A 27,669-nucleotide genomic window follows, 5' to 3' on the forward strand; every position below is an offset into this window, starting at 1 on the left:
ATAAACATTTTTCACAGTCAGCTAGAGCACATTTGCCTCACAAAAAAAACATTCCTCAGTATGACAGTTAGGTGCTATATTTCCTAATCATTCAAGTGTTGTGTTCATATGCTTTTCTATATAATCATTATTGATCTACAAACATTCCTTCATTACACCAGTTATGGGAAAGCAAATGCAAAACATTGTATCACCTGAGTGCAGTTTCACTCATAAAATGTTCCTCTTGATTATTCTTTATTGTCTCTACATAAAATGAAATATGTATCTTACATAAATTTTAACATAATCATACTGCAATACAAACATATTGCTTAAAATTGTTTGAAAGCTTAGTTGCACAAATGAAAAAAAGATCTAACTATGAATTGTATTTCAAAAAAAACATCGTGAACATTGTGGTTTAAACCAATTAACTAGTTATGATTGCTGTGCTGGTTCAGGCAGCAGGTATATCACAAGATTTTTTTTTTTAATTTTTTTTTTAATTTTTTTTTACAAAACACTTCCACTTTCATGTTTCAGTGGTTAATTGCACTTTGGGTTTAAAAAAAAAAAAATTCATCCTCCCACTGGTAGGTTACACCAGCTTTGGCTGGAATATAATGGCAATCAGATGAAAAGTACCCTTCTCTTTGCAGGGATAAGTTCTAAATATTACAAGTGGAAGAATAGGTTCAGAAAGCAAGGATTGGAAAATTGAGTCTTTGTGGTCAAATTGGAACAGAAAGAGTTTTGGGGTGTTGTTTTTTTTTTTTTTTTTTTTTTTAAACAAGGTAGGCTTTATAGGTAGTTGTTAAACACCCTTTTTGCAAATTCACACAATTACATAAATAAAAATATTGCTCAAATCACCAAAGTTTTCCATCATGTAGTTGTGTAGTAGCCCTATTAGAAATTAACCACTCCAAGGTTCAAGAGTGCCATTCCACTTAACGTATAGGTCTGTGCACGTAGATTTCTCTACCAAACATTTTCCTGAGAGATCTTTTGCATAAGACCACATTAATCGAAAAGTTCCGCACACAGAAATGTATATACTATACTCTAAAATTCTATCTTATATAAAACATAGTAACAACCTTTTGAAGTAAAAACTTGTGAAGATATTTTGCAGGCACAGCTTGAGTTCAGTGTTCTCAATTGCCGTCCGCCAGTTGTTTTTGTAAACTAGAATACATATGAGAAAACAGTGTTAGTAGTTTTTAGGAAACTCAGATTCCCCATGAACAGGCGTTTTCCACTTTTGAAAATGACAATTTCCGCAACAACATTGCTATATACTAGAAGCAGCCTATACTGATTTCAAAATAGGGAAAAGCATTTCAATTTCTATAGCAAGTTAGTTGTTTGCACAGGGATATGACTCACTCCAACAAAGATGATTTCAGCCTAGGAGAAATCTGAAGAGACTTTTTTGTAAAGGTACAGGATCTGCCCCAGGCCACAGAAGTCAAGTGTTTTAAAGGGCTTCAACATTTTAAAAAAGGAACTAATATGACTTTCATCTTGGTTTAAAGCCTAGAAAGTAAATAATTGTTATTAAAGCAAAACCACCCACGATTAAGTTTCCAGTGAGACTCCAAAATAAAGAAATACTCTGTACAGTTACTTGTTGTCCCAGAAACTAATCCTCAAGCTAAGTGTAAGGTCAGATAGTAATAAAGACTTGTAAATCTATTTTGGAGTGACAGAATCAGAGACACTTGTAACCAACTATGTCTGTAATGAAGACGCATTTCAAAAGAGCTCAGCTCAAGCCTAGGCAGCAGTCTTGGAGTAATACCTGAGCTCACAGGATGCCCACTGGGCACAACCCTCACCTTTCCAAGTATTCTTTCACATTGTTGTAGCCATAGAACTTTGCCAGGTGGATGAGCATCCCCGTGGCACAGCGACCGTCGCGCCTGCGGCAGTAACTGCAGTTACACACCCCACGACAAGGAGGGCAGATCCAGTCCTGCAAGGAGGAGTGGGGGGAGTTAAAGGCAAGCGAAAAGTAAGGTTATATTCTCCTTCGCATTGCTCTACCAGACAAGAGTATGGCTTCCTTATCACATTATTATTCAGGGTGAGATTTTAAAAGTCTGAATCAGAAGCCAACCACACTTGTTAGTTTCCAAATTCTGCAGAATTAAAGATACGATCAAGTACTACTCTCTTTGCTTGAATACATTTTACTCTTAAGACTCGGAGTCCCTGGATGAATTTCTCAATATTAATTCAAAATAGACTAAAAGCAGCTGTAATACTGCCTAATGATAATCATGCTGTGCTAGGCTGACCATAGTGAGCTTCCCAGAAAGAGATGGGTACCCACTGTTAGAAGTTCCATTAGATCTGCCTGCTGCATAGCATGATTCTTGAGACCAAACTAACCAGAACGTACATGAAGTCAGGCGTCTCCCAGCTGCTCAACAACTGAACACAGAGGTTCAGGTGCTAACAGCCTGCATTACAGCGTATCTGTGCCAGCACACTGGAGACCTTAGTTCTTAGTCTTTCAGAATGGATCATAAGACTGTCTCTAAAGCAGATGTGAGGGAAAGACCGTATGAGAACACACTGTGCATGCTCCTTGTTCAGCACCTTGGGGGGAGAAAACTTGCATTCCAACAAGATCCATGTCAGTCATAATGGTACTACAGACCTTCTTATGCCAAAAAGCTCCAAACACCATGTTACCATAAGCATACACTCATCACAACTAGCAAATCCGTATTCATAATACTTTCTTTCCAAATCCAAGAAATGATACTTACTGGATCGAGCAGTGCTGATTTCACATCTTCCCCATATCTATTTCGAAGACACGGTCCACAAAACTGCCCCCTTACACCTCCACAGCCCTGGCTGCGGCAGATGGTCTTTGTATCAATTGTCTTTTGACGACACTGGTGGCAAGTACTACCCTAAAGAAGTCGGAGAGGAGAAATAAGTATGCTTGAAGGACCTTAAATGCCTGTTGCCAAACTTTCGTAATACGTCTGCTAACAGCAAAGCACAGACTTCAAACCAAAGTCAAGTCCAGCAATGAGAATCTTAGTAAAAACTGTAAGTTCTGTCATTATAATCAATTATATAGTATTTCATAAAACGATACAGATTTTACAGTGACAGTGCCTGTCCTCACTTGCTTTGGAGTCTCAGACTACATGAACCTTATTGCTGCAGTTCTGATCACCCCTCCTTCCCCAATCTGGCAAAAAGCTTATGTATGCTTATGGTATACGCAGATGACGACCTTGTGACTCAGCTCTGCAAATACAGTGATGCATAAAACATAGTAAGATGATCATCTAGCTCTTGATGACCATTAATAATAGCAAAATAAGATGAAAGAATGGAAGAGGAGCTCCAACAAGTGCTTTGAAAACTAGCCAACCCCTGCAGAAACGTAGTTTCTAGGGGGTATAAAGAGTAGAGATCACTAACATTTAAGTGTACGGCCACCACAACAGCAAAAAATAAATTAAGCAAGAATGAAAGATAAGTGGGATTTCAACTCTTTATCACTGATGAGTCATAGCTGTAACAACTTCCACTTAATTCTATGGCAAGGAAGCACCTTCCAGAGGCAAAAATTGTTGAGGTGTATTAACCAGCATGGGCAAGCCCACAGAAGTCTGGCAAAGCTTTCAAGTCGTGCTTGTGCAATAGCGAGAGCTGCCCTCTCCAAAACTTCCGGAAAGCACACCTTTTAGCAAGTGCCAGATGAACTATTAGACGACAATAGATCCCATAAAGAAAACAGCTGCTACTTACTAGAACTTTGTCATAGATTTTGTCTTTAACAGTGATTGCAATGTTGTCCAAATCCTCATCAGTAATATCCTCTACTGGACGGTAAGATGAATACTTTGATGATCTCCTCCGTTTGCGCACGCCACAATTCCCCTGCTAAACAAACTCATCTCAACACCTCCGTGGCATGAAGACTCTGTCACCACACTTGGTGACAAATTCTTTCATTTATAATGCATATGCAGCCTAAAGGGGGTAGACTACATGTTCGTGGACCACTGGAAGAACAGGGAATAGAGTTGGGTTTCCATCCAACCCACACCCCCAACTCTCTTCTCTCCCTCTCCTCCCTAATCCTCTCTCTACTCCATATACTATTTATTCTATGTTCTTCTTTCCCATCATTCTATCCTTGTTATTTCTACTCCCACTATTTTCAGATAATAAACACTAGAATAAGTAAACTGCTTGTTATGCTTGGACAAGACAAGTCACAAGCAGAGCCCCACTAATGGATGAAAGATGGGGCAGGAAGGCCTGAAGGCAACTTCCTCTTGCTAATTCCAAACGAAAGGTTCTCATCAACTAACTTGCTGTAGGATATGATGTCTGCTCTAAGTGCTGGCCAATAATCTACATAAATGTTCCCTAATCCCTGACTAGCAGAAATATCAAAGTCTGCCAAATACCATGCTCAGTCTTTTCTTTAAGAGGTTTTGTTGTTTGTAACTATGGAACTGTTCTGCAAATCTGATGGCTGACACAGTAAATTTTTCCAAGGCAAATTTCTCTGGTGGACGAGCATTTCTGGTTGGGTTCATGCGACGTGTTATCTGGCCTTCGGAAAATGCCCTCCTTGGGATTTTCCTCTGTTTCTAGAAAAAGAAAAAAAAATCTATAGATGGCATATTAAGATAGAAGCTAGTTCTCGCTATTCTTCAGCGCTAAAGGTTCGGATTTTCCCACAATCTGAACACACCTAAGGATCTAAGCATGTAAAGGATCTAAACAAAAAGGACAGCAACTACTCTTCCTAATCAGCACATACACAGGCATTTGTCTAGCATCCCAAAAGAACTTACAGGGCAAAAAATGACAAAATAGAACCTTGTCTTGGTCTTTTTATTTGTTCACACATTATCTTTTCAAAGTCCATTTCCTCACATAACCTTCAGCACTTGAATACCGACCAACAGCAAATACAGACAAAGTATTGCTACACCTTGGTGAAAGTGTTTCATGAAGAAACGCATTAATCACAAGTCTAGCACAAATGTCTTTCATCTCTAGCCAGTGCACGAAGACTTACCGAAGGAGTCAAGGCAGGTGTCTTCACTGGGAACAGGTCAGGTACAGAATTCAGTTCTGCTAATAACTGGGCAAGCTGAAAGCAACAGTGATACCATATTGAAGTCATTGTGAACTTGCACATATTTGACACACATCATCCCCTCTTTTTGTATACACTCCGAATTACATCTGAACACAGTAAGTTGAAGTGCCTACAGTAAGGTTTTGTGCACTGAATGTAGGTGGAGCTCATTTATCCCCAAGTGAAAAAAATTTTGCATACAAAACTAACTTCACAGCTCCAGACAGTAACGTTAAATACCCATCGCTTTGCGTATACACACCCAGCAACAGGCGTGCACATTCATTTGCAAAGCTATAAAGCAACTAGGCCCTCTAGTCCTTTCCCTAACCATGGTGTGTGCAGTATCAGAAGTACTTCAGCAGGAAGAGCTTGCTGCATCATGTGGGAGATGTCCCAGACGTGCACTTCAACAGAAGTGGTGGCTGACAGGTCCAAAACAATTCGGCCTTGTTCTGGAAGGCCAGAATGAGGCTACTTACCAAAAAGCCGGCAACAGAAAGGGTTAGCCAGGCTACTAGCCACTAGCTCCTGGTTTAGCCATGCTACTAGTTGTCTCTGACACAGCCAGAGCAATCACGAGATTAGCAGCACTTCTCAATAAGTGCTTCACTGTGGTGTTTATTACGAGTGTCCTCAGCTAGGACACTAGTGAATTTTACAGTGGTTGAGTTGAAACGAGAAGGAAAGCTGGGAGGTAAGAAGGAACAGCAGCAAGAACACAACAGCAGTGAAGAAACAAGGTAAGATTAGAAACAGATACAAATTAAATCAAAGTTTTAGTTGGGAGCTGCAGGCCCACACACCCAAGAGGTGTACAGAAGACTGCCTGGAGGTTGCAACATAGCCTGCAGTACAGTAACACTGAAGGAGTCACAGAGGACACAAAATGAATACAGATTTGCACAATATTGTAATAATTAAGAGAGCTAGTAAAATTTTAGACAACAGAACAAAAAAATGTTCAGGAGCGATCGGAGTCTCACTTCTCCCTTATCTGTATGCACATAAACACACACTTTCAGTAGTTATATAGCCAAGTATAACTGTAAGCATCACATCCCACACAACTGAAACGTTTATAATCCTCAGTGGTTTTGGGTTGGCTTTCCAATCAGTAACTGCAGAAGATCTCTCAGACACAAATGGAAAGTAGAAACTCTATTGCACAAACAACACCGAAACACCTGAAAGGACGAGCTGGTTTTCTGACAGGTTCTGAATATGACTGTGACCTGGATATCTAACTGTGTTCACATCCACATACAAAATGTTTGGTTCGACATTGCTTTTAAACTTGAGTTGACTAGTCTTACTTGAGACTATTCTAGCAGGAAACGTCTGAGTGCTGATGGTTCTCCAGAGTCCTCCCTGGTTTAAAAAAAAAAATCTACCTCAAACCACCATGAGATTTTCCCACATCACCAGGAAGGACCCTAAAATTCAAGTGTGCCAAATTCAAGTGCTCAGTTGCCGATGTCTGAGAACAAAGCACTACTCACAAGTCTTACCATGGCTTTATTTTCTTTAATATTCATAGCTCTTTTAAGCAGAGCACTGGAACTTTCTTCCTGTGTTTCTTTAATGTCTTCTTCAGATTCTGAAGCAGAGCCCTCTAGTTTATCCCATCGCTTGCAATTTCTTTCTTTTGAAAGAGCAGTGGGGGATTTACTGTCCTTTATAGGTAACTTAGAAAAATCCTGTTCAGGCACTTTTTTCTCAGAAGACTTTCTAGTCGGAAACTGAAAAGCAACACGAAGACCAAAGCTTCTTCTCTTGGGGGAAACTTTCTTCTTTGACTCTTCCTCCTCTTCTTCCTCAGTACCCAATAAATTATCACGTTCTTCATCGCTCATGTCTGACTCCATCTCCTACAGGCAGCAAGAATGAATCTATGTTACATTTTGCTGCTGTGACACACAAAAGGGCATTTTTTAATCACTAATTTTAAGCAGCAGTCTCACGACCTAAAACGCTGTTATAAATTCACCTAAATCAACAGATTTTAAAGAGTTACTAGTATGCAAGCTCTCCCAACACAAAATCTTCACGTCAATGTTGTTTGGTATACCAACAAGGCTGTTTTCAGAGGAACAGCATTGCCTATCACAGTCAGTCTGCAAGCAGGGGGAGAAGTTCTCATTTCTTATGTTATATTGCATTAAATAAAGGTCTTTTTACTTTTTCAATATAATACATATTTTTCTTCGGTATGAATAATGAGCATCATAGTCTATCAGAAACATGCTTACTGGAACATGAAGTTTACACGGAAGAAACAGAAAAATATATATATACATACTGCCTTTACCAAAACTCCTTTTTTCTTCACATCCACCTCACTTGAAGCAAAGCCTTCAAACGCTTCAGTTTCAGAGTCAGTGTCTTCAGTGAAAATCTTCTGCAGTTCTTCTGTAAGGTATCTGGGCTGATATTGAACACCCTGTAAAAATACCAGCCAGCAGGTATGAGAAACAGTCACACACAAAGTAGTCACCCAGTCAAAATCAACAGGTTCTAAGGCTTAAGGAGGTACCAACTAGATTGCATATACTGTGAGAACACTTTGCAGACAATACTCTTCAAAATCAGAAAAAAAAAAAGAAGACAACATTCAGAATTTCAGCACTGAGTTATTTTAACTTCATAGGATTTTTTTCCTTCATTTTGAGCACAAGACAAACTGAGCTGCATCTCATGGAAGAAACTTTCTTCTTCACTTCCTCCTCCTCCTCTTCTTCACTACTACTCAATAAAAATAAATTATTCTTTTCTTTTATTTTTGAATTGCCAGGTTGTTGTGCTTGTTTCTTCTGGATGTAAGAAAAAAAAAAGCAGGCCTTAAATGACTTTCTATTAAAGAAAAAAAAAAACACAAGCAACAAACATAGTAAGAAAGCCTTCAACAGTCTCACTAAAATCCCTCCATCTTCCCACTTCTCAACTTTGTTTTATCATTCAGATATGTTTTAGCCTAGACAGATCCCAAACTTCTGTCTTCAGACTAGGAAGTGAAATGTCAGTCCATGAAAAAAATTAAGTCTTATTAGAACACTTTCCAGGATATCCACATACATGCCAAACAAGGGATAAATCCAGTGTTTGCTTTTGACATCTCTGAACACATTTACTAAATCGGAAATATATTTCCACACTTCTAATCAATATTAGTAGAAGGCCATCTGACAACTCGTCCCTGTTAGTCCCCTGAAAGACGTGTTCATAGTAGGCATGTTCACACCACACCTGCTTTTTGAGAGCCTGCAACATTCACTTCAGCTTGTTTCCCCAATTTTCCTCTGCTATTTCTTCCTCCCACGCAAGATACAAAAATGACCTTTCATATGATTCAATTGCTAAATATCTTTATTCTTCCTTTCAATTCCCTCCCTTCCCTGACTTTAATTACACACTTCTTTACATTAAGATAATATCTGGTGAAAAACAGATACAATACATTGAGTGGAAAAACTTACAGGGGAATGGGAGGGGGAGCTACTGCATGTGCTGTTTCTTTACACTTAAACATCTAGAAATTATTAGAGGTAATTGGAATGAGTTTTCTCTGAGCAAAATTACTTTATTCCTTTGTTGATAGCTGCAGTGCAGCAGCTTGAGAAAGGAACAAACACAATAGGGAAGTTACTTTAAAGTTAAATTGCATTTCTCGGAGGGAAACTGAAGTTTGTATGTATTCTGTTTTCCTGAAATTCCACAGTGAAGGTTAAGGGGTGGGGGGTGGGGAAAATCTTAACCTGTTTGCTAAAGTGACTGAAAATAGCACACCTAGAGCTAAGCTGTGTTACACCGGTGAATAATGGCCTATGCATGGTGAAATAAGCATCAGGGACACCTATAGCAGAAACTGCTGAAACTCAGCAAAGCACAGAGATTTCTGCAGTAGGACTGCAGAAAGCCTGGAGGAGAAAAAACAGACACACACAGGTTAATACTTATGAATGTATTTGTGCATTGACGCCCAAGGGAACACCCAACACACAAACATCCCACTCATCACCCCTGCAAGGCAGCTGCCTCGCCTCCTCCTAACCATCACCGCTTTTTCTGAACTTCTCATCATTTTGCTCTTTACACCAAAACCTTATTGTTTCTTGCAGATAAAGTACCTGTGGTCCTTCACAGAAACAGTGGTGTCTGGCATCATAAATGGATGGAACCCAGGGGAAAAAAAATGAAGATTTTTTTTTAGACTAACATTTAGTAGCAAAGGAATTAAGCTCGCAGTGATTTAAAATAATCATTAGCCCAAGGCAAAAAGAAATGGTGAGAGAGGCTACACCGCCAGCCGTAAATCCTGAACAAGTCTCACTTGGGGCAGGGAATATTAGAGGATTCGCAGTAACTCACGTTAATAGTACCTAGTTCCTGCACAACATTTTCCATCAGAGGATTTTAAAACGCTTCACGGCTCAGATCGTTACCATAATCTCTTTTTTACACGTTAGGAAACCAAGGCAGAGAGAAGCAACGCAAGGCGCCTGCAGTCACCAAGCAGGCAGCAGAAGCGCAGGCTGCCACACAAAGCTCTTGCACAAGAGCAAGCCACCTCTGGGTTGTCCCCAGTTCCCTGGCACTGCCACTGAGCGACAAGGTCACAAAGTGACTTAGAGCCCGGTATATTTCACTTGGGTTTAGACACCGTCTATCCCTATAGCACAGGCTGCAGCTCTACCCCAAAACCACTTCCACGCTTTGTCCAAACCTCTCCTGACAGCATTCCCTTCTGAAGGCTCAGAAGTAGTACGTCCCTGAACAAGCCTCATTCTGCTTGTTCCCTTTGCTAACGCTAGCCATTGACTTCAGCAACTTTTAACCTGACGGGCTAAAAACATAACACAGACATTCTCAGTTTTTGTTATTACGGCAATGGAAGGACCTTGGCTATGACGTAGCCAACAAAGGTATCTTTTAGCACACTGGACCACATTAAGTATGTAATTATAAGCTCCTAAAAGGCTGAAAACAGAACTTCCTGGCAGCCAACACAGCACACCAGTTCTCTTTGCTTGGGGATTCAGCTGATACTTCCAGTTAACACATGAAAAAGATTGCAAAATATTATTTTTTTATGATAATCCACGCTATCTCACCACTAAGACACCAGAGAACCAGCAAATCTCACAGAGATGGCCTCTGGGGCCACCACCGCTAAAATTGCAATTTCAGTGAAGAAACAGCAACAGAGGGATATTAATTTCTGAAAGAAATACTTTGAAGTTTGCTGGGATACTCACAAAACCCATCTATTTTCATGCCTTTCCACTGTCCTATTTATCCAGTGCACGCTACCCCAGGATGGCCATTTTCTCTCTCCTATTTGTGACACTTACCTATTCCACCTAGGCTTCCCTTCCACTGAAACCCATTTTCCTTTTCATATCATGAAAGAGTTTTAAAAAGCAATCATCAATACAAAAAAGAACAGACAGTTTGTATAAATGTATTTTTTAATATGAGGACTGCAGATTCCTGGTTTTGCTGTGAATTTATGGCTTGTGCAGCCTGGACGCAGGCTCAGAGTACAACTGCACCAGGAGAGCACAGCTGGGCTATGGCAATCCCTTCCTACCTCTATTCCTGACTCTTGGGTATCAAAACTACCATAGCTGTCCTCTGACAACAACCTCTGTCTGGAAGCATCCTCTTGGAACCCCAGAAAATCTTCCTTGCCACCTGGGGCATTAAAAATGACAGCCACTTCTTTGGGTATCTGTCTCCGATTCAAAACAAGACAGAAGATAGAAGTCAGAGACACCAACTTCACAGGAAAACAAACTGGCAACAGCACAACTGTTATTTTTATGCTCGTATTCAAGCGCAAGTACGTATTACAAAATACGCCACGCATAGCAGAACTGCATCTCATTTAGCTAAACTCCAGGATATTTGGTGCAGACTGTTTTAATCCTTAAATGCAGACGTCAGACTTGGGACCAGGGAGGGGATGCAATATGCAGACTGTTAACTCCACACAACAGCACTTCTCAGACACAAAAATGCGTGTGCACCCTTGCAAGTGCATGATCAGGGCACCTTTCTCTGCAGCGAAACCCATCTCACTATCACTACTCCTCATCTCACTGAGCCATGACGGCTCAGAACTGAGGATCACGCATTCAGACACAACGAAATGATGAACAAGTACAGAGAAATCTTACCATTGCATCTGGTAACAGTACCATTACTTATTTTAGCAAACACTTAGCTAATTCCAAAAATAAAACCAATGCAACTCCTCTTTCGTCAGTGCTTATCCGGGGTTCTTTCTGAGATACTCAGTAAGAAAGTGAAAACCCACACTGATCGAGAACATCTCTTGTTTGCCAGAAGCTCCAGATCGAGCCATCAGGAGGCACTGCCAAAGGCAGGCTGTGGCACTTCTGGAGGTGACCAAGTTCACCATGTAAGAGTTCGCCAAGTTCAGCCCCAGCTCCAAAGGAGACCCATGTCACCAGAGCTCAACATTTCCCACTGTCAGGTACTCCATCAGCCACTTCAGGCAGGCCTCTCTATGTAACAGGCTAGTAAGGAGCCTTCAGCCAGCTCTCACCTAGGCCATTTTAGGACTTAGTGTGTGGAAGGATAGGATGAGCAGAGACAGACATTTAAAAAAAAAAAAAAAAGAAAGAAAAAGAGGCAGAAGGCATTGTTTTGTGCCAAGGTAACTGCCCAAAGGCAGATCATTCTCCAAAAGTAACACTGCTGACGAGTGATACCACTTCTGTTGGTACCACTTCAAGCAACATCTCGACCAAAACTTTGCTCCCTCAAATAAGCTACAGCTAATTTTAGTCTTGCTTTGCTTTTACAAAACCAATGTAGACTGATTCAAAACTGATTTACCACTCCTTGAGCAAGAGCAGAATCCACCTCTACACAACTGACCCTTGCAGGCATATAACGGCACGACCCAGCGCACTGCTGCAGAAGTCTGTGTTCGAAAGCTTTTGGTATTTCCTTATCCCCGTCTCTTAAAATGAACAGCCAGAGTCCAGCCCCATTGCTGTGATGGAATTCTCTCAATACAGAGCAGCCTGAAAAATGAAGCATTATGCATTTTAATGGCAAAACACACAAGGAGCTGTGAGCCTCCTTGCTATGAATAAATTGCTTCCAGGAGCCACTGCATTAGTTCTCGCGCTATTGTACAGCGAGTTAGCCACTGCTGCGATTACTGTATGCCTAACTAACTCCTTCTTCTTCGTCTATTACTTCTGCATCTGCACCAGAGGAGCTATTCTGGGGGTGTAATTACTGATTTTGAACAAAGAAAAAAAATGCTTTCCCAGTATTAGACCTTTTTTGATTTTTATGCAATCTCAAATACTAAGGTACTGATTTAAGTAACTTACTGCAGAACTTCAGAGAGTTTTAGGTTGCGACTTGCTCCCCACACTCTGACTACAAGAATCCCATTAAATTATTGGCGAGCCCTCATTTCACCGAAATGGCTCGATTTAATAGCAAGGAACACACACCAACACACGTAAGGTAGACATACTGCAAGAGTTTGAAAAGAGTACCCTGGCAACACACATTAAAAACTGTGTTCTTAGCGCCAAGAGCCGTCATTTTCTCCTTTGCCTGCTTTAAAATATATGCTTTAAAATATTTTGACCCGTTTATTCAGTTTATTCATGATTTACTGACTACCGTGAAGAACAGATACAATGCTTAGCTGTGCAGTTAGTCTTCCAGTTTGATCCTATAGTATCTAAAAACCAAAGAAATAGCAAGTTTTTATTCATTTTTTTAAATAAACATAGGAAAATGAGGGCTTAGAATATGGACAAAAGGGTGATACCGAATTAGAGTGCTTGACCAAAATCTCAGTTCTCTCTACAAATACTGGTAGTTTTAAAGCAGAACTCTTGAAGGTGCCAACTGCTAATTTACATAAGACTAATTAAGACTTGTATTCCTACAGCGCCGTGTCTGTCTGCAACGTCAGAAATGTGATTAACACAAGTCTTATTTCAAACAGCCCTCAGAAGGTAACAGGATGTGAGTTACTGAACTATTCTGCTCTTATACATGGGTGCAGGCTTTAGACAGTTCTTATTTGCTGTAAAAAAGCTGTGCCTCTGATCTTCTAAACAGGACTTTGCTGATCCTGAAACTCTAGACTGCGGGTTTGCTCGCCCACACCAGCAAGGCACACACACCAACTCGTCACACACACCTCTGCATCTTCCTCATGACCAAGCTCATCAACAATATCTTGCATCTGAAATCACAAATCGAGGTCATTCCCAACATCAGCCCACTGCCATCAGCAGCCAGATCTCAAACAGCAGCTTGCACTGGAAACCTCTGCCACGATGGATCCTCCATTACTCACAGTGCAGTCCTGGAAGCCCCAGGCTTTTTCATTATTAATTTTCAGTTAAAGCACATTCAGAAACTGATTTATAATCAGCAACCGAGCCTATCATTGCAACTCTGTCAACAAAGTAGCATACACCAAGGAATAAAATACACACATGCTTGAAGAGAGATGTTAAAATATTAATCTGTTCTAAGCACTTGAAAGATGCAGGCACTTCGAGACAGGGTCTTTTTGCTGCTAAGCCTGTAAAAAAGTGACAGAAAGGCAGAGAGGTGATGAACATTTCAAGCTTGCACAGGGAAAATATTTCAACATGAGAAAACCCACGGGTTCAGAGAAAATGCAAGTCTGCTGTAATGTTGCAGACTTGAGAAATGTTGTCTTTTGAAGATAACAGCTACAAAAAGCACTGAAAGTCTAGTGAAAGCTGGAAATAATTCACAGCTGCAGAGAAAGTCTAAATATCATTCCCAGTAAGAAATCGTATGCCTATCAAGTTCAGTTATTTTTGCAAATAAAGTTACAGTTACTTGGTTATAATACCCAGAAGGCACTTTTCACAAGCAGAATAAAACACTCCCTTCTACAAACAGCACACAACCCAACAACTTCCAGAATAACCACACCTAAGTATGTTTCTTCAGCAGAAGATCAAAGTTCACTATATTCCCACTGTCATTTCTTCCCTCTGAAGAAATATTACCAGTACAATCAAGGCTGCCCTCAAATCTGGCAGCCTGCAGTGAGAATTATCGGGAACTGGGAGCATTTAAGCTCATTTGTGTCCATGCAGGCTGACAGACCTGTCAGCAGAGGCAAAGCATGATGGAGAGGGAAAACAAGGCTGAGAGGGATGTCAGACCTGTTTCCGCTATGCACTGGCACTCAGCACATGACTGACAGAAAGTAATGCATCTGAGGTCTCCACCAGTCACAACACGACTTCTCTCACCGCCGTCCCCACAAATTCCACCTGTCTCGTTAGGCAAGGAGAAAAAGAAGAGCCCGAGGTGAGACATTTTACTTTCCACATCAACAGCAAGAATTCTGGCATCTCAATTTAAAACTCAGCTTTACCGACACCAAAGCCAAGCAACTTCCCCTCCTGCAAGTCAGTGCCCTGCTAAGCCAAGAAGAGGGCTGCCTGTGTACACACCCTGGCTTCTGGTAGGAGTCATCAACATTGTTTGAACGCCACTGTCAGCTGTATGCACAAATGCCCCTTAACAGTTTAAAATATTGGTTTTGTTGACAATTGACCCACACCAGCACTTTCTTCTGTAACAACATATTAGGAGAATGTCATGGGTGAGAGAGCACAGGATGATGTAACCCACTATTTTTGCTACCACTATTTTTCTACCACTAAAAAAAGTGGTATTTTTCTACCACTAAAAAAAAGAAATATTTCAGGTGTTTTCCCCTCATTGAAATGTATAGAATGCACGGACAATCCTCTGTGAAGCAGAGGACGGGTAATTTCACCAATGTTCAAACTTTGTTTATTCATTTTAGTCCAACCGAAGTAATCCCAGTTTAATATCAAATGAATATTCACACAACCTAAACTTGTCCAAACCTGCACCTCCATCTCATGCTGGAAAACCTCTCGACTTGTTCCAGGCTCAGTAGGCAGGCGAGCCCAAGGAACGCCACCCAGGGCTACAGGCGCTGCACTTGGCGCGCATCCCCAAAAACAATTGAGCAGAGAAGTGCTCCCAGGCTGACAATTATCACCAGCACTGCAAGAATAGAGGGCCCCAGCCAGAACGCTGATAGGTGCCAAACCAAAACCCCAGAACTATTCACAAGTCAAGATCCCAGTCTTTCCACTGGAACCGTAATGGTGAACAGCATTGTATGAAAGCTTAATTTTAAACATCCTACAAACATGACAAAGAAACGGAAGGCGGAGGGAAGCCAGGTCACGTATTGCTGTGCAAAAGGAACACCCGACTACACACATGGTCAAAAGGACCGTGACCACCATCCGACCAGCCTGAGACAGAGAAGGGAACAACCCTCACCCCAACGAAATACTGGAAGACAAAGATGATACCAGACGATCACAGCAATTTCTCAAAAGCATCAGGGCACAAAAGCCTGGAACCTGGACAATGAAGTATACCTGGCACAAGGCAGCATGATGAAAGGCAAGCACGTGTTCAGAGAAAGGGAGAAACTCGCTGAACCAAACCATAGCAACAATTATTTCTGAATTAATTTTGCATAATTCAAGATCATCCCCTTTTATCTGTGGTGTCTAATTGTTTTCCAGGTCCTGGTGTTCCAAGCAAAGCACTTTTGTATGACGCCACTGCCACGAAGACTTGGCCGCCACCCACATTTTGACAGCACACGCAGAAGCAGGCACAGTGGTTCAAGAGATTCTGTAAAACCACGCCACTTTATGGGAATTCAGGCATGCAACGCATCCCCTCTTTGTGTCCAGGCTGCCAGTGCCCAGGCCCTTTGGGTGCCAAGGCTTAGTCCATCAGCGCCCCTTAAACAAATCCCAAGAACTGAAGCGGTGGTGCCAGAACCTTTCAAATCAGCCCCGGGACAGGGACCAGATCCAGCCACAGGTCTTGCAATTCAAACCAATTCTGTACTACTGACTTGGCAGTTCCTTGCAACGGGGACATGTGTTTACTTACAAATTTACTTACTAATTTACTAGTCAGCAGATGCCACATCGCTTCAGAGAGACAAGGAAGCCTTGGCTGCCAAGTCCTTCTGGCTCAAGCCCGAGTGACACCCACCGCTTGCTTACCAGTGAGCTGCAAGGAACAGCGAGAGCCAGCAGAAGACCACAGCCCAAAACAAGCCCCCACAAGAAACGTAAGAGCACTGACAACAGACTGCACCTTTCTTCCCTTTGCTGGGCCTTAAGGAAGCGTGATGCAACAGCTTTTAGGTACAGCAGGAAGGATCGCTATAGGATCGGAGGTGACAAGTGCCAGATGCATCCACTGTGCCATCGATTAGGGCTCCCTAAGAGCTCCCCAGACTGGCATGCGATGCTGTTGTGCCTGCTCTGCCCTGGAGAACGTGGGGCTGTGCACTGCTGGGAGGGTCACCGAGTCCCTGGGAGGTCAGAGGTACCACAGAGGTACCGACAGGCATCTCCATAACACTCCCGTGTCCTTCTGCTACGCAGCCAGCCACGCAGCCCCCTTACCTGCTGTATCAGCAAAAGCCGATTAGCATGATGATAATTAAATCTGGTTATCCTGCCTGCCTCCCACTGCCTCGGAGGGTCCTGATGCTTCTCGCCTCCCAAGACCCGGGCCATACAAGCAGCCTGGCGCGTCCACGCTGAGACCAAACCACACTTGGGGGCACGCTGGGGGCCTCCCCAACCACCCGCCCGCACCCCGCGATGCAGCCCTGCGGCACCACGGCACCACGACACCACCCCCTGCGGACAACACGCGAGGGCACCACCAACCCAACACCCATTACTCCTAAAACTCCCACTCCCAGCCCCCAGGAAGCCCCTCCCCGGCCCGCAGCGCGGGTTTTTGGGCAACCCCACAGCACCACGGCGCCCGAGCTCCCCCTGCACCGGGGCCGGGGCCGCGCCACGTGGAGGGCCCGGGCGGGTCGGGGCGCCCCGGGCCCCTCGCGGGCGCCCCGGCGGACAAAGGCCGCCTCACCTTGCCGCGGCCCGCCGCCGCCAGCCTCACCGGGCCCGCCGCCGCCGCCGCCGCCGCCTCCGCCGCCCCCGGCCGGCCGGCCCCCGCCGCCGCCGCCGCCGCCGCCGCCCCATCGCGCCGGGAACCGCCGGAGGAAGGAGGGAGGGAAGGAGAGGGAAGGGAGGAGCGCGGGGGGCGCCGCCGCCGCCGGCTGCGCGGGCAGCGGGAGGCGGGCGAGGCGGCGGCGGGGAGGAGCCGGCCGGCGGCGGCGGGAAAGGCGGGGGTGGGCCCGGCGCTGAGGGGCGGCCGCTGAGGGGCTGCGGGGAGGGACCGGGGAGGCGGCGGGGAGCGGGGGCTGGGGCCGCCCGCAGCCTTTCACGGGGTTCCCGTGGTGCGGGGAGGGATGGGCTCGGGGAGCAGCCTCTCAGCCCCTTCCTTTGGCTCGTACGCACCCCGTGAGGCCAAAGGTGCGGTCTTGCCTGGCTCGGGTCCTCCCTTAATTTAAAATGTTTATTTCTGTGCTACACGCGTGAGGTGTTAGCCTTTGGAAAGCGCTATAAAAGGAGATGTCACTTCCAAATGTTGAGCGTTCCCAAACTTCCCAAGTCCTTTAACTTACAGTTATCATGCCAGTGAAATGTGAAGATGAAACCAATGTGAGGCAGCGCTGTTCTTCAGCAGCAAGTCAAGAGTTCAGATTCCATAATGCCACAAATGGTGGGATGGAAATCAAATTATTAAAAATGAAATGGGAACACGCTAATTTTAATTTTTAAAACATCTTTTCTCCAAGCATTTTCCCATTTTACTGTATTCTTCTGGTATTCACCTAGCAGGAAGAAAAATGACCACAAAGACGTGGAAACTACTTTTCTTTGAATAACCTTCTCTACTCCTCAGCTAAGCAGTTTGGTTTTTATAGAAACTTGGAGTATTTCACATATACGTGTATGTCCTGGTTTCAGTTAGGACAGAGTTTATTTTCCTCCTAGTAGCTGGCAGGGTGCTATGTTTTGGATTAGAATGAGAAGAGTGCTGATAACATGCTGATGTTTTAATTGTTGTAGAGCAGTGCTTACACCAAGCCAAGGACTTTTCAGCCTCGCTCTGTCCTGCTAGCGAGCAGGTTAGGGATGCAGCAGGAGCTGGGAGGGGACAGGCCCAGGACAGCTGACCCAAACTGGCCAAAGGGGTATTCCATACCATCTGACGTCATGCTGAACAATATATAGGGGTGGCTAGCCGGGGTGGAGGGGGGGCCGGCTGCTCGGGGATAGGCTGGGCATCGGTCAACGGGTGGTGAGCAATTGCATTGTGCATCACTTATTTCATACACATTATTACTATTAATACTATTATTATTATTATTATTATTGTTGTTGTTCTTTTCCCTGTCTTAATAAACTGTCTTTATCTCAACTCACAGACTTCACTTTCCCGTTTCTCTCCCCCATCCCGGAGAGGGAGGGGGGAGGGTGAGCGAACGGCTGTGTGGTGTTTGACTGCCAGCCGGGCTAAACCACAACAGTGTATTAATCCAAAGGGTTGCTACTAGGTTAGGCACTTTATCCGATGGTTGCCCAGTAATTCAGTAAGAGAAACAGCTCTTTGCTGGTCCCAGCTGCATGCCCTGGGCAGTGGGGTGGAGGTCAGTGCACCCCTTCACCCTGTCCCACGGATGCTGTGAGTCTTGGGGTGCTCAAGGCAGTGTGAAACAGGCCCAGAAGAAGCCTGCTGAGATTATAGATCATAGAATCATTAAGGTTGAAAAAGACCTCCAAGATCATCCGGTCCAACCGTCCCCCTACCACCAATGTCACCCAATAAACCATGTCCCTAAGCACCACGTCCAACCTTTCCTTAAACACTTCCAGGGATGGTGGCACCACCACCTCCCTGAGCAACCCGTTCCAGTGCCTGACTGCTCCTTCTGAGAAGAAATGTCTCCTCATTTCCAACCTGAACCTCCCCTAGCACAACTTGAGGCCATTCCCTCTAGTCCTATCACTAGTTAACTGTGAGAAGAAGCTGACCCCCAGCTCCCCACACCTTCCTTTCAGGTAGCTGTAGAGAGCAATAAGGTCTCCCCTGAGCCTCTTCCCCAGACTAAACACCACCAGTTCCCTCAGCTGCTTCTCACAGGACTTGTGTTCCAGGCCCTTCACCAGCTTCATAGCCCTTCTCTGGACATGCTCCAGGGCCTCACTGTCCTTGTACTGAGGGGCCCAAAGCTGAACACAGTACTCGAGGTGTGGCCTCACCAGAGCAGAGTACAGGGGGACAATCACCTCCCTGGTCCTGCTGGCTACGCTATTCCTGACACAAGCCATGATGCCGTTGGCCTTCTTGGCCACCTGGGCACACTGCCAGCTCATGTTCAAGGGAGCATCAATCTGCACCCCCAAATCCTTTATCCTGCAATTTCTGATGGTGCAATTTCCAGCGTGGCTGTAACTAACTTTGCTCTTGTATTTAGGGCACGCTTTTGAAAGTCCCCCTCCCTTTTCCCATTCTTGCATCTGAACGTTTCTCCCGTGGTGACCCTGAGGAGTGTAGTTCATATTGACGGTATTACAGGCACACACACCTCCTCTGCTGGGGCTGAAGCCAGCTGCTCCTCAACCATCTCACCAAGATGGCATCTGCAGGCGGCTGATAGGTAAAGAGCCCTCTCAGGGTCAGCAGGGAAGTATCTTCTGTGTCTGCAGTGCCATGAAATACATGTCTTAACCGTTCTCTCCCTGGGATTTGAGAAGATAGAATAAGACTCAATGGCTATGTGTAAACCAGGGCATGTCAGGATAAGGTCTAGGGGCATGTTCCACACACAAGTTTCTGTCTAGCAGCATGGGGGTGTGCTTCCACAAAGTCACGGGTCTGGATATTTGGACTAGGAAAGTGAGGCATTCATCTGCCCTCTAATCTAGCTGAAGTAAGCCTATGATTAGCCTATGATTACGCTTACTTCTATCTTAGAGGTTTTGCATTGATAAAAACAAATCATATGAACTGACTGTGTTCTTCCATGGCTTGCCTTCAAACTCAGTGGTGGATTACCACACTAAAAATAAATTCAGTTGTTTTGACTATTTTAATATTTTCTGAATATCATAGAATTATATGTTATATATAACATTTTAATTTAGGGGAGAGCTCCAAAATGCGTTGTGCAGTTTGCCTACTATCATGGGTTCCCAGTCCTGACTGGGTATTCTAAATACTGTTCTGTAAATATTGACTTACAATAAAAGTCAGAGAAAAGTAATTGTCTTGTGGGAAAGTGAAGGACAGATGAGAAGTGATCTTTTTCTGCCCTTCTCTGCACAACCACTATAAAGTGTGAAGGAAGAGCTGCCACATTTGCCTCTGTGCAATATAATATCTGATCCTCGGTATAACACCCACTAATAGATTCCCAAGGTGGACTACCCACTGAAGTTCTTCCAAGCCTTTATATTCAGGCCATGTGGAGAGTATTTGTTAGAAATGAATGTGAGGAAAGTAGTTACATGCAAACAAAGAACCGTTTAGCCAAAGCAGTCCATTTAAATACTTGTTTGCATTGCAATATCCACTATAGAGGTACCTGCAGTTGTCACTCAGATTGCAGAAATAAGAAGCTTTGTGGATAAGGTGGGGAGGAGGGAGTTCAGTAGCAGACGAAATGTGGGAATTATGTATAATATCAGCAAAACCGAAATGAAGACTTTTTAAATTATGAAAGAATAAAAATCTCTTGTGCAATGTGGAGCTCACACATTCCTGAAAGATGTGCGGTTTATGTATTTGATTGCTGACCCTGGGTTTGGTTCTTTTGCTTGTCCTCAGCAGTCTACATTATGAAGCACTTCATTTGTTAAAAGCTGTCAAGATGCTATCTTGGGTTGTGAACAACAAGTTTGAAATGATTGTGTTGACTGTCCCACGCTAAACTAGAGTGAATAAAATTGCATTCCATTACAATAGAGATGTGCAGCCATTATGCTGTTACAAATACATTATGAACCACCTGGTAATATCTTGTGCTATTTTATGCAATTTGGTGCTTTGTTTCTCTTTTTCTGTTAACTTTCCACTTCATTTTATACTTTCACAACCATTCTCCTTCCCAGCATTTTCAAGCCCTTTGTGCCAGCTGTTGCTCTTTACGTTGCTCTTTTAGAAATGAGGTTTTGAAAATTCCCTTAGTTTAATTTGTCTGAGATGGTACTGCAAATACTTATCAGCGTGGATTTTCTGTCACTGAATTCCTGCCCATTTTCTGTATCTCTTTTCATATTACTTCAAAGTTTGTTTTTCTAATCCCCGCTAGCTTTCGTGTTTTTGCCCTGCCAGTGGAATCTCATCAGCTGCTCAGATGAGGTTCAGCCAGATTCCAGGTACACTTTACTTTCAGCCGTGTATATTAAACCTGATTTTTTTTGCAATGACGAGGTCCGGAATAGCTTCTGACCTTGCTCATCATTCTGTGAGAGCATTGCCAATAATGTCTCAGTCCAGGACTTCAGACTCTTAAACTGTATAATGAAACTCATAAGATAAGTTCTATTTCAGGCTCAGTGAGACCATTATAACTGGACTATAACTTCCTGAATGGAACAGATATGGACTGAAGGAATTACTAGCTGCTCTGAATATGTATCCAGAATAGCACTTCTATCAGTTTATGTGGACCACCTTAGTAACACGCAGATGCACAGTAAAATTACAGAATAGGGCTGCCATCTCTACAAGTGGCCTTGTAAATGAGAAATTTGTTTGCTGTTTGTTTCAAATGAATAGATACCCTTGTAGGTTATAATTCTGGACTTTAGTGCTGTAAATTCGCCAAGCTGGGTAAACACAAAAATCAGTTGTCACTCCTGAGCTCTGTTTTCACTGCCCCCTCCAACAGTCCCGAATTTGGGGGCCATTGTAATCATGACTGGGGGTTTCGCTCCTATCTTCCTGCCACCACATTTCTCTGAGACCTGTCAAGCATTTTAAGTAGCATGCACTTTCCCACACTTCTCAATGAATGCTGACATACCTACCTTAAAAGGATTACTTTCTGCTGAGAGGAATTGTAATCCTCTTTTCCTGCTCTGCAAATCCTCTAGTAAGTGTAAAAGAAAGGCCAAGATCTGTTCTGCTGTGCAGGGCAATTCATCATCTCAGAAGGTATAGAAGAAAACAACAAATCTGAGATTTACTTGTGGTCACGCTTTTCCAGGAGCTGTGTGCCTGAGTATTAACTCATTGACATTTTCCATCACTGGTTTTGGTTCTTTAACATTTTCTGTTTTAGTTTCTAATAGCTATATGAATACACACACCATTGCTACATGAACGGTGCCCAGGACAAAGCAATTCTCTCAAATGTTGTCTACAAAGAGCTACAGATGCTGAACGGCCTTAACTTGAACCCAGTTTTTAATATGATGTATTCTCTTAATAAGCCACAGAAACATAACTTTAACTTGCATACAAAAACTAGGATTTTTCTGAACTGCCTAAGGTCAATGTGGGAAGCTAGTGTTGACGATGCTGGTGGTGACTTGTGCTCCGAGCGTGGGGTGTGGGTCAGTGGTAGCTGACACAGGAACATGAGCACAAATGGTCCTACAACTTTGATTTCCACCCACCCATCTCAAAACCTTTCCTCATACCTGGTTGCTGTTGCAACAAGTTGGTTTGTGGGTGAAGCTGAGGGCAAGGTTTGCGTCATCTTACCATACCATCTGATACCGATGCCTCAGGTTATTCTACTGCAATAGCAACCTGAATAGTAAGAGAGTCTTCTCCGTGCTCTCCTGTAGTTTATTTAGAACAGCTGTACTGAGGTTTAAGGGTGTGTGAGGGTCACCAATAAAGATTTCATTGTTGAAAATTTCATTTTCTTCTTTCAAATTGTAAACGGATGTTTTGTTTCCAGTCATTCACAAGTAGATGAACCAGGTTAGTACCGCCTTTCCCCCTTTTCCAGTACAATTGGCCAGCCAGCTGTACTCACGAGGTTGATGAACATCAGTTTCCATGATCCTCACAGGAGGTTATTTTCCTTTCTAGTACACTACTGCTGCAGCAATAAATAAATAAAAATAAAAATTCACGCTCCAAGTTTGTGGGACCATCCTTGGCATTCTTGTCTTGATCTAATTCTACAACTCTCAGGTCAAGGTAGGCAGCCACGTATTAGTCCTTGGTAGTATTAGTCCATTGATCCTAGATTTCCTTGTTGATATTTGCGTATGTCAGATAGTTTTAGTAATTTTTAGATGTGTTTCAGCCTACTCTGACTGATGGCTTCTTCCAAACTGCCTGTTGACAGAGTTGCGTTAATACTAGCTGATTCCTCCTTGGGTCAATTCTTCAGCATCAGCAGAGCCAGGCCATTTCAGTTGGCTAAGGGAAATGCCCTTCTCTCCCCTACCTTCCCAGCCATTCATCTGGGACAAATGAGCCTTATTGTTTGAAGAAGTGAGCTTTGGATTTTCCCTTCAGAGGAAGTGTTGTTTTGTATCATGTGAGCTGGGAGCATCTGACCTTTCCCCTTCTGCTTTTCCATGGGTTAAAAGAAGGCCAGGAGCATATGGCAATGTCCCATTTCATCCACATTCTCTAGGGGGTTCTCTTCCTGATTCTTTTCGCTATGATCTGTCATCCTTTTTATTTCTTTTAGAGGCTGATTTGTCAGTTCGGTAAATCCTGCTAAAGATCATTGTTGCTTGCAAACTCCAGATTAACCAAAGTTTGCCTGCCATAAATTTCCTCTGACAATCTGCTGTCACTCTTCATCACTTCTTGGGATGCTTCAGACTTATTTCAGTACTTTTGGCAAGTTCAGTTTCAGTTTCAAATACATGAGTCAATATTGAAGTTTTGCAAGTAATTCTACAACCTGACATAAGGATTCCCTCAATTCAGTTACATCATGACTCAATGGATTTTTCTCCTCTGCTTCTGGATCTTGCGTAGAAATTACCTACATGATTTAAGCAATGAGTTGAAAGCACAGGCAATTACAGCTTGTTTCACTGAGAAGTAGAAAATGAAGGAGTATGATAGGTATTTATTTGGTGCATTCCCATTTACTTACAATGCACTTACAGACTCATTTCTGCAATAAAATAGGAAAAAGAAAAAAAATGGACTATTTTATTCTGCACAGTTCCAGTCCACCCATCCCATCCAGTTGTCTGCCCAACCCCAGAGTTTACTTTCTGTTTTTTAGCTTCCATTCAGGCCGAGTGTCCTTGCTGCTTTCTACATCGGAAACCAGTTTCAGTCTTGGTCTTGTGCTTGTATTGACATTCCTGGGAAAGCCTCTCTTCTTTCCTCTTGAGATAATTTTTGCAATGGCATTTCATATGAGCAACACTTTGGCAGGTGGCCTCTATTGTGTTAGTTCATTTAATCCCTGACAGGCTTAATCATTTCTTTTACATAGTATGCCTAGAATCTACCTAGAGGACTCATCAGCTTCAACCCACATTAGATACACTTAATAGCAGCTAGCAGTATCACATCATATACTGTGTCACTTACGGTGTAAGTTTGCCTCCGAATACACCATCTCCACACTACTGCTGAGAATATAGTGAAAGGAGAAAGGAAGAAGTTTTTGCTGTCCAAGTTACTTATGCTTCAGCTGAAGGAAGCAGTTTCTCAATTCTGAAATCTGCCCCTTTCCTTTCCCTGGCCCCCTCTTGGAGGGCACACAGGAAAAATAAAGTATGACAGCAATAATGGAATATTACAAATTGTACTGCACATTGAATAATATATAATAAACAGACATATCATCCATGTCTGAGCCACAAGGGTAGAGAAGCAAAGACAAAGGGTAAGGCATGAGAAAGCAAAAGTTTTGCCTTCCTGTGACACAGTGTTGCACCATCTGGACTCCTCAAAAAATCCTAATTATGTGATGCCATTTTGCTTTTCACAGCCACTAAACAGAAAGTGGAGACTAATTTATTACCAGGAGTTGCTACCAGTGCACCATGTACTAAATCTATGCAGCAAGAGGAAAAGGAGCCAAGATAACATGCCAGAGAGGATTGGACAAAATGTAAACCAGAGCTGGAAAATCAGGCCACAGCAGCACAGATCCTGGAGGTGAAGAGAAATGGGAGATGAAAACACAAAAGCAGAGCACAGATCTTTGCACTCCTCCTCTCTGGCAGCCAAAGTGGCACATCCCTTGAGACACCTAAGAGGATTCAAGCCTAGTCTGGACCATGCCACCACTTTCCCACCTTGATATAGCAGCCAGATGGAAATTCACACTGAAGACTGCCCTGTCTCAGAGAGCTCTGTGTGAGACGAGAGCTCCCCAGTTCACCCAGTTTCCCCTGCCAGCAGGGGAGAAGGATGACCAGTATACTGCCTCATGGGCCACAGCACTCTGCTCTCCCAGATCTCCAGTTGCTTAGGGAATGCATTGCTTTTGTCTATTTGAGTGTGTTTTATTTTCTGGCAGATGGGCTATTCCTCAGTAAATGCTTCTGTGGGTGTGAGAGAGTCTCTTAGTAAAATCATTTTATTAATGGCTTGCATTTAATTCCAGCAACTGAAATAGAAGTGACTATACTCAGTAGTAAGAAACATTGGCCCTCACCCAGCTTTTCAAATACCTCTTTAATTTAGAGGGGAAAAAAATGGTACCTGTGCTAATGCAGCTTCTCCTCTTAGCCCTGTCTTGTGGGAACAGCCTTGTTTCCCTCCTTCTCCTGGATGTGGACTGAATTCTCGAGGTGCATCCACAGCCTGCTGGCTCTGGCCTACAAAAACAGCATAGCTGACACTTTCCCCTTTTCTTCTCATAGGTTGGGCAGGATCACTGAGTGACATTCTGCCAGCACCACACATCTGCTCAGGGCATTGTAAAACCTTTAGCCGGATGTCTGCAATTCAAGCTGATCATCATGCCCCAAAGAATTACATGGTAAAAAACTACCAGCATGCAAAAATCTGTACCTCAGGTATTATTTCAATGCACTTTGAAGCTTGCAATGGGTAAGCATCCATAAACTTCTCTCAACCTTCCACCAACACCTGTACAGCATCTGTGCGAGGTTCTTTCCTGCTGGCATTCTGCAGAGAGAAGCAGATAATGGGCTTACATGTGCCCTCAGTGGCCCTATTGCAGCTCGCTGAAAGCCTGCAATTATTTTGGGAATACTGCCCTTCTTTTGCCACCTGCAAATGAACTGAAGCAATAACTCCCCCAGCAAGCATCCATAACTATGGGTTTAGTGGGTGGCTTGCCAGGGATCTGCAGCAATCTGGCCAGTCACCTTCCACTTCTGGCCCTGTCCACCTGAGTATTTTACAACCATGTGGGTCAAAACAAGCTCCTCACCCAGCTCCAGAGGTATCGTCTACTCATGCAAAACACCTGGGCTCATTGTCAGGCATCCCGTGGCTTGCCGAGGGTGCAGTCTATGACTGTGGCCTGATGGGCTTTCCCATCAGCAGGGAGCGTTGCTACTTCTGCAGCTCAGCAAGGAGCCACAAACCCTCCTTCAGTAAGAGTTGGCTAGAGCCACAGCACAAAAAAAAGCATGTGCCAGCATCTCTCTTATACCTTATCACTGGAGAGACTGAGACTTGTGCTAGTGCTCAGCATCTGGTAGACACAACTGCCCGTGTTGGATCTACATTTTGTCACTGGCTGGAGCATGTGTTGCAAGCACAGGTCAGGAGAGTGCCAAAGTGCAACTAGCGTAATTCAAATTAGCTGTTTTCCTGTGCTTTATTCACTCTTCATCTGCTAAAGGACCAAACAAGTCTTCTCACAGCACAGGAAAATTTATCAAGAAGCAGTGCATTTCATTAGAAATGCAGGCATTGAAAAGTAGGTGTTCGGTTCCCTGCTTCTATAGTCAACCATGTCATACTCTTTATTTAAATACATTGATTGAAATCCACTGTAAAAGGATTTCCAATGCCATTTTCCTAGAATACAGTTTCAAAATCTCATAACTTTAACTTCTCAGGTGCATGTTAAAGAACTTTATCCTCTGCATGTAGAAGTGGTACAGATCAAGAGAATTTACATTCTACTATAGAAAACCTGGAAAATACTGTCTACTGTAGAAATTAATTTAAATCCAACTTATACCCATGTAGCTGTAAGCACCTCCAGTGATCACTTCAAATCACTTTCGAGATAAAACAGAAAGCTCTTACAAAACCACTACAAAATTCTGTTATTCTAGCAACGTTTTAGTACTAAATTTTGAAAGGTGCTAATAGCACTGAATACAAGAAGCCCAAACCCCTGCAAGAGCCTAAGTGGTACCTAATCAGTGCCTCGTGTTTGGTGCTAAAGAGTAATACTATCACTCACAGTCTGAAAAATAGGGTATGTCGATGTACTGATCGGTAAGTGGGAAGGAGAGGAAGAGTCACAGATTCAACATGTCTTGATTGCATTTGTGCTCCTAAACTACCAAGATTTCCCTCTTAGGGACAAGGAGAAGATGCATGGAGCAAGGGAAACCTTTTGATACTGTCTGTCATGCTGCAACGTCATTAATACCTGACTTTCTTTTGATACCAAGTTGTACCTAACCTGG

The 27,669-nt window shown here is 43.3% G+C and overlaps 1 protein-coding gene across 3 annotated transcripts; it reads right to left on the bottom strand.

Annotated features, from left to right (window-relative positions):
- Nucleotides 1–220: 220 nt before the first annotated feature.
- Nucleotides 221–17,177, bottom strand: CDCA7L (cell division cycle associated 7 like). Of its 3 annotated transcripts, none has more exons than XM_040548071.1 (9): nucleotides 17,126–17,177; nucleotides 7,428–7,559; nucleotides 6,628–6,987; nucleotides 5,054–5,128; nucleotides 4,434–4,619; nucleotides 3,766–3,900; nucleotides 2,763–2,912; nucleotides 1,824–1,960; nucleotides 221–1,170 (listed from the first exon to the last, which is right to left on the bottom strand). In XM_040548071.1, exons 3-9 carry the CDS (start codon nucleotides 6,982–6,984, stop codon nucleotides 1,140–1,142), a joined length of 1,071 nt encoding a protein of 356 aa, XP_040404005.1. In that variant the 5' UTR covers nucleotides 6,985–6,987; nucleotides 7,428–7,559; nucleotides 17,126–17,177; the 3' UTR covers nucleotides 221–1,139. The 3 variants fall into 3 exon arrangements, with proteins under 3 accessions (XP_040404005.1, XP_040404006.1, XP_040404004.1); XM_040548072.1 differs by having other exon boundaries at nucleotides 3,766–3,897; nucleotides 7,419–7,559; XM_040548070.1 differs by having other exon boundaries at nucleotides 7,419–7,559.
- Nucleotides 17,178–27,669: the final 10,492 nt, after the last annotated feature.

This window comes from Cygnus olor, chromosome 2 (assembly GCF_009769625.2).
Source record: "Cygnus olor isolate bCygOlo1 chromosome 2, bCygOlo1.pri.v2, whole genome shotgun sequence".
Taxonomy (NCBI): Eukaryota; Metazoa; Chordata; class Aves; order Anseriformes; family Anatidae; genus Cygnus; species Cygnus olor.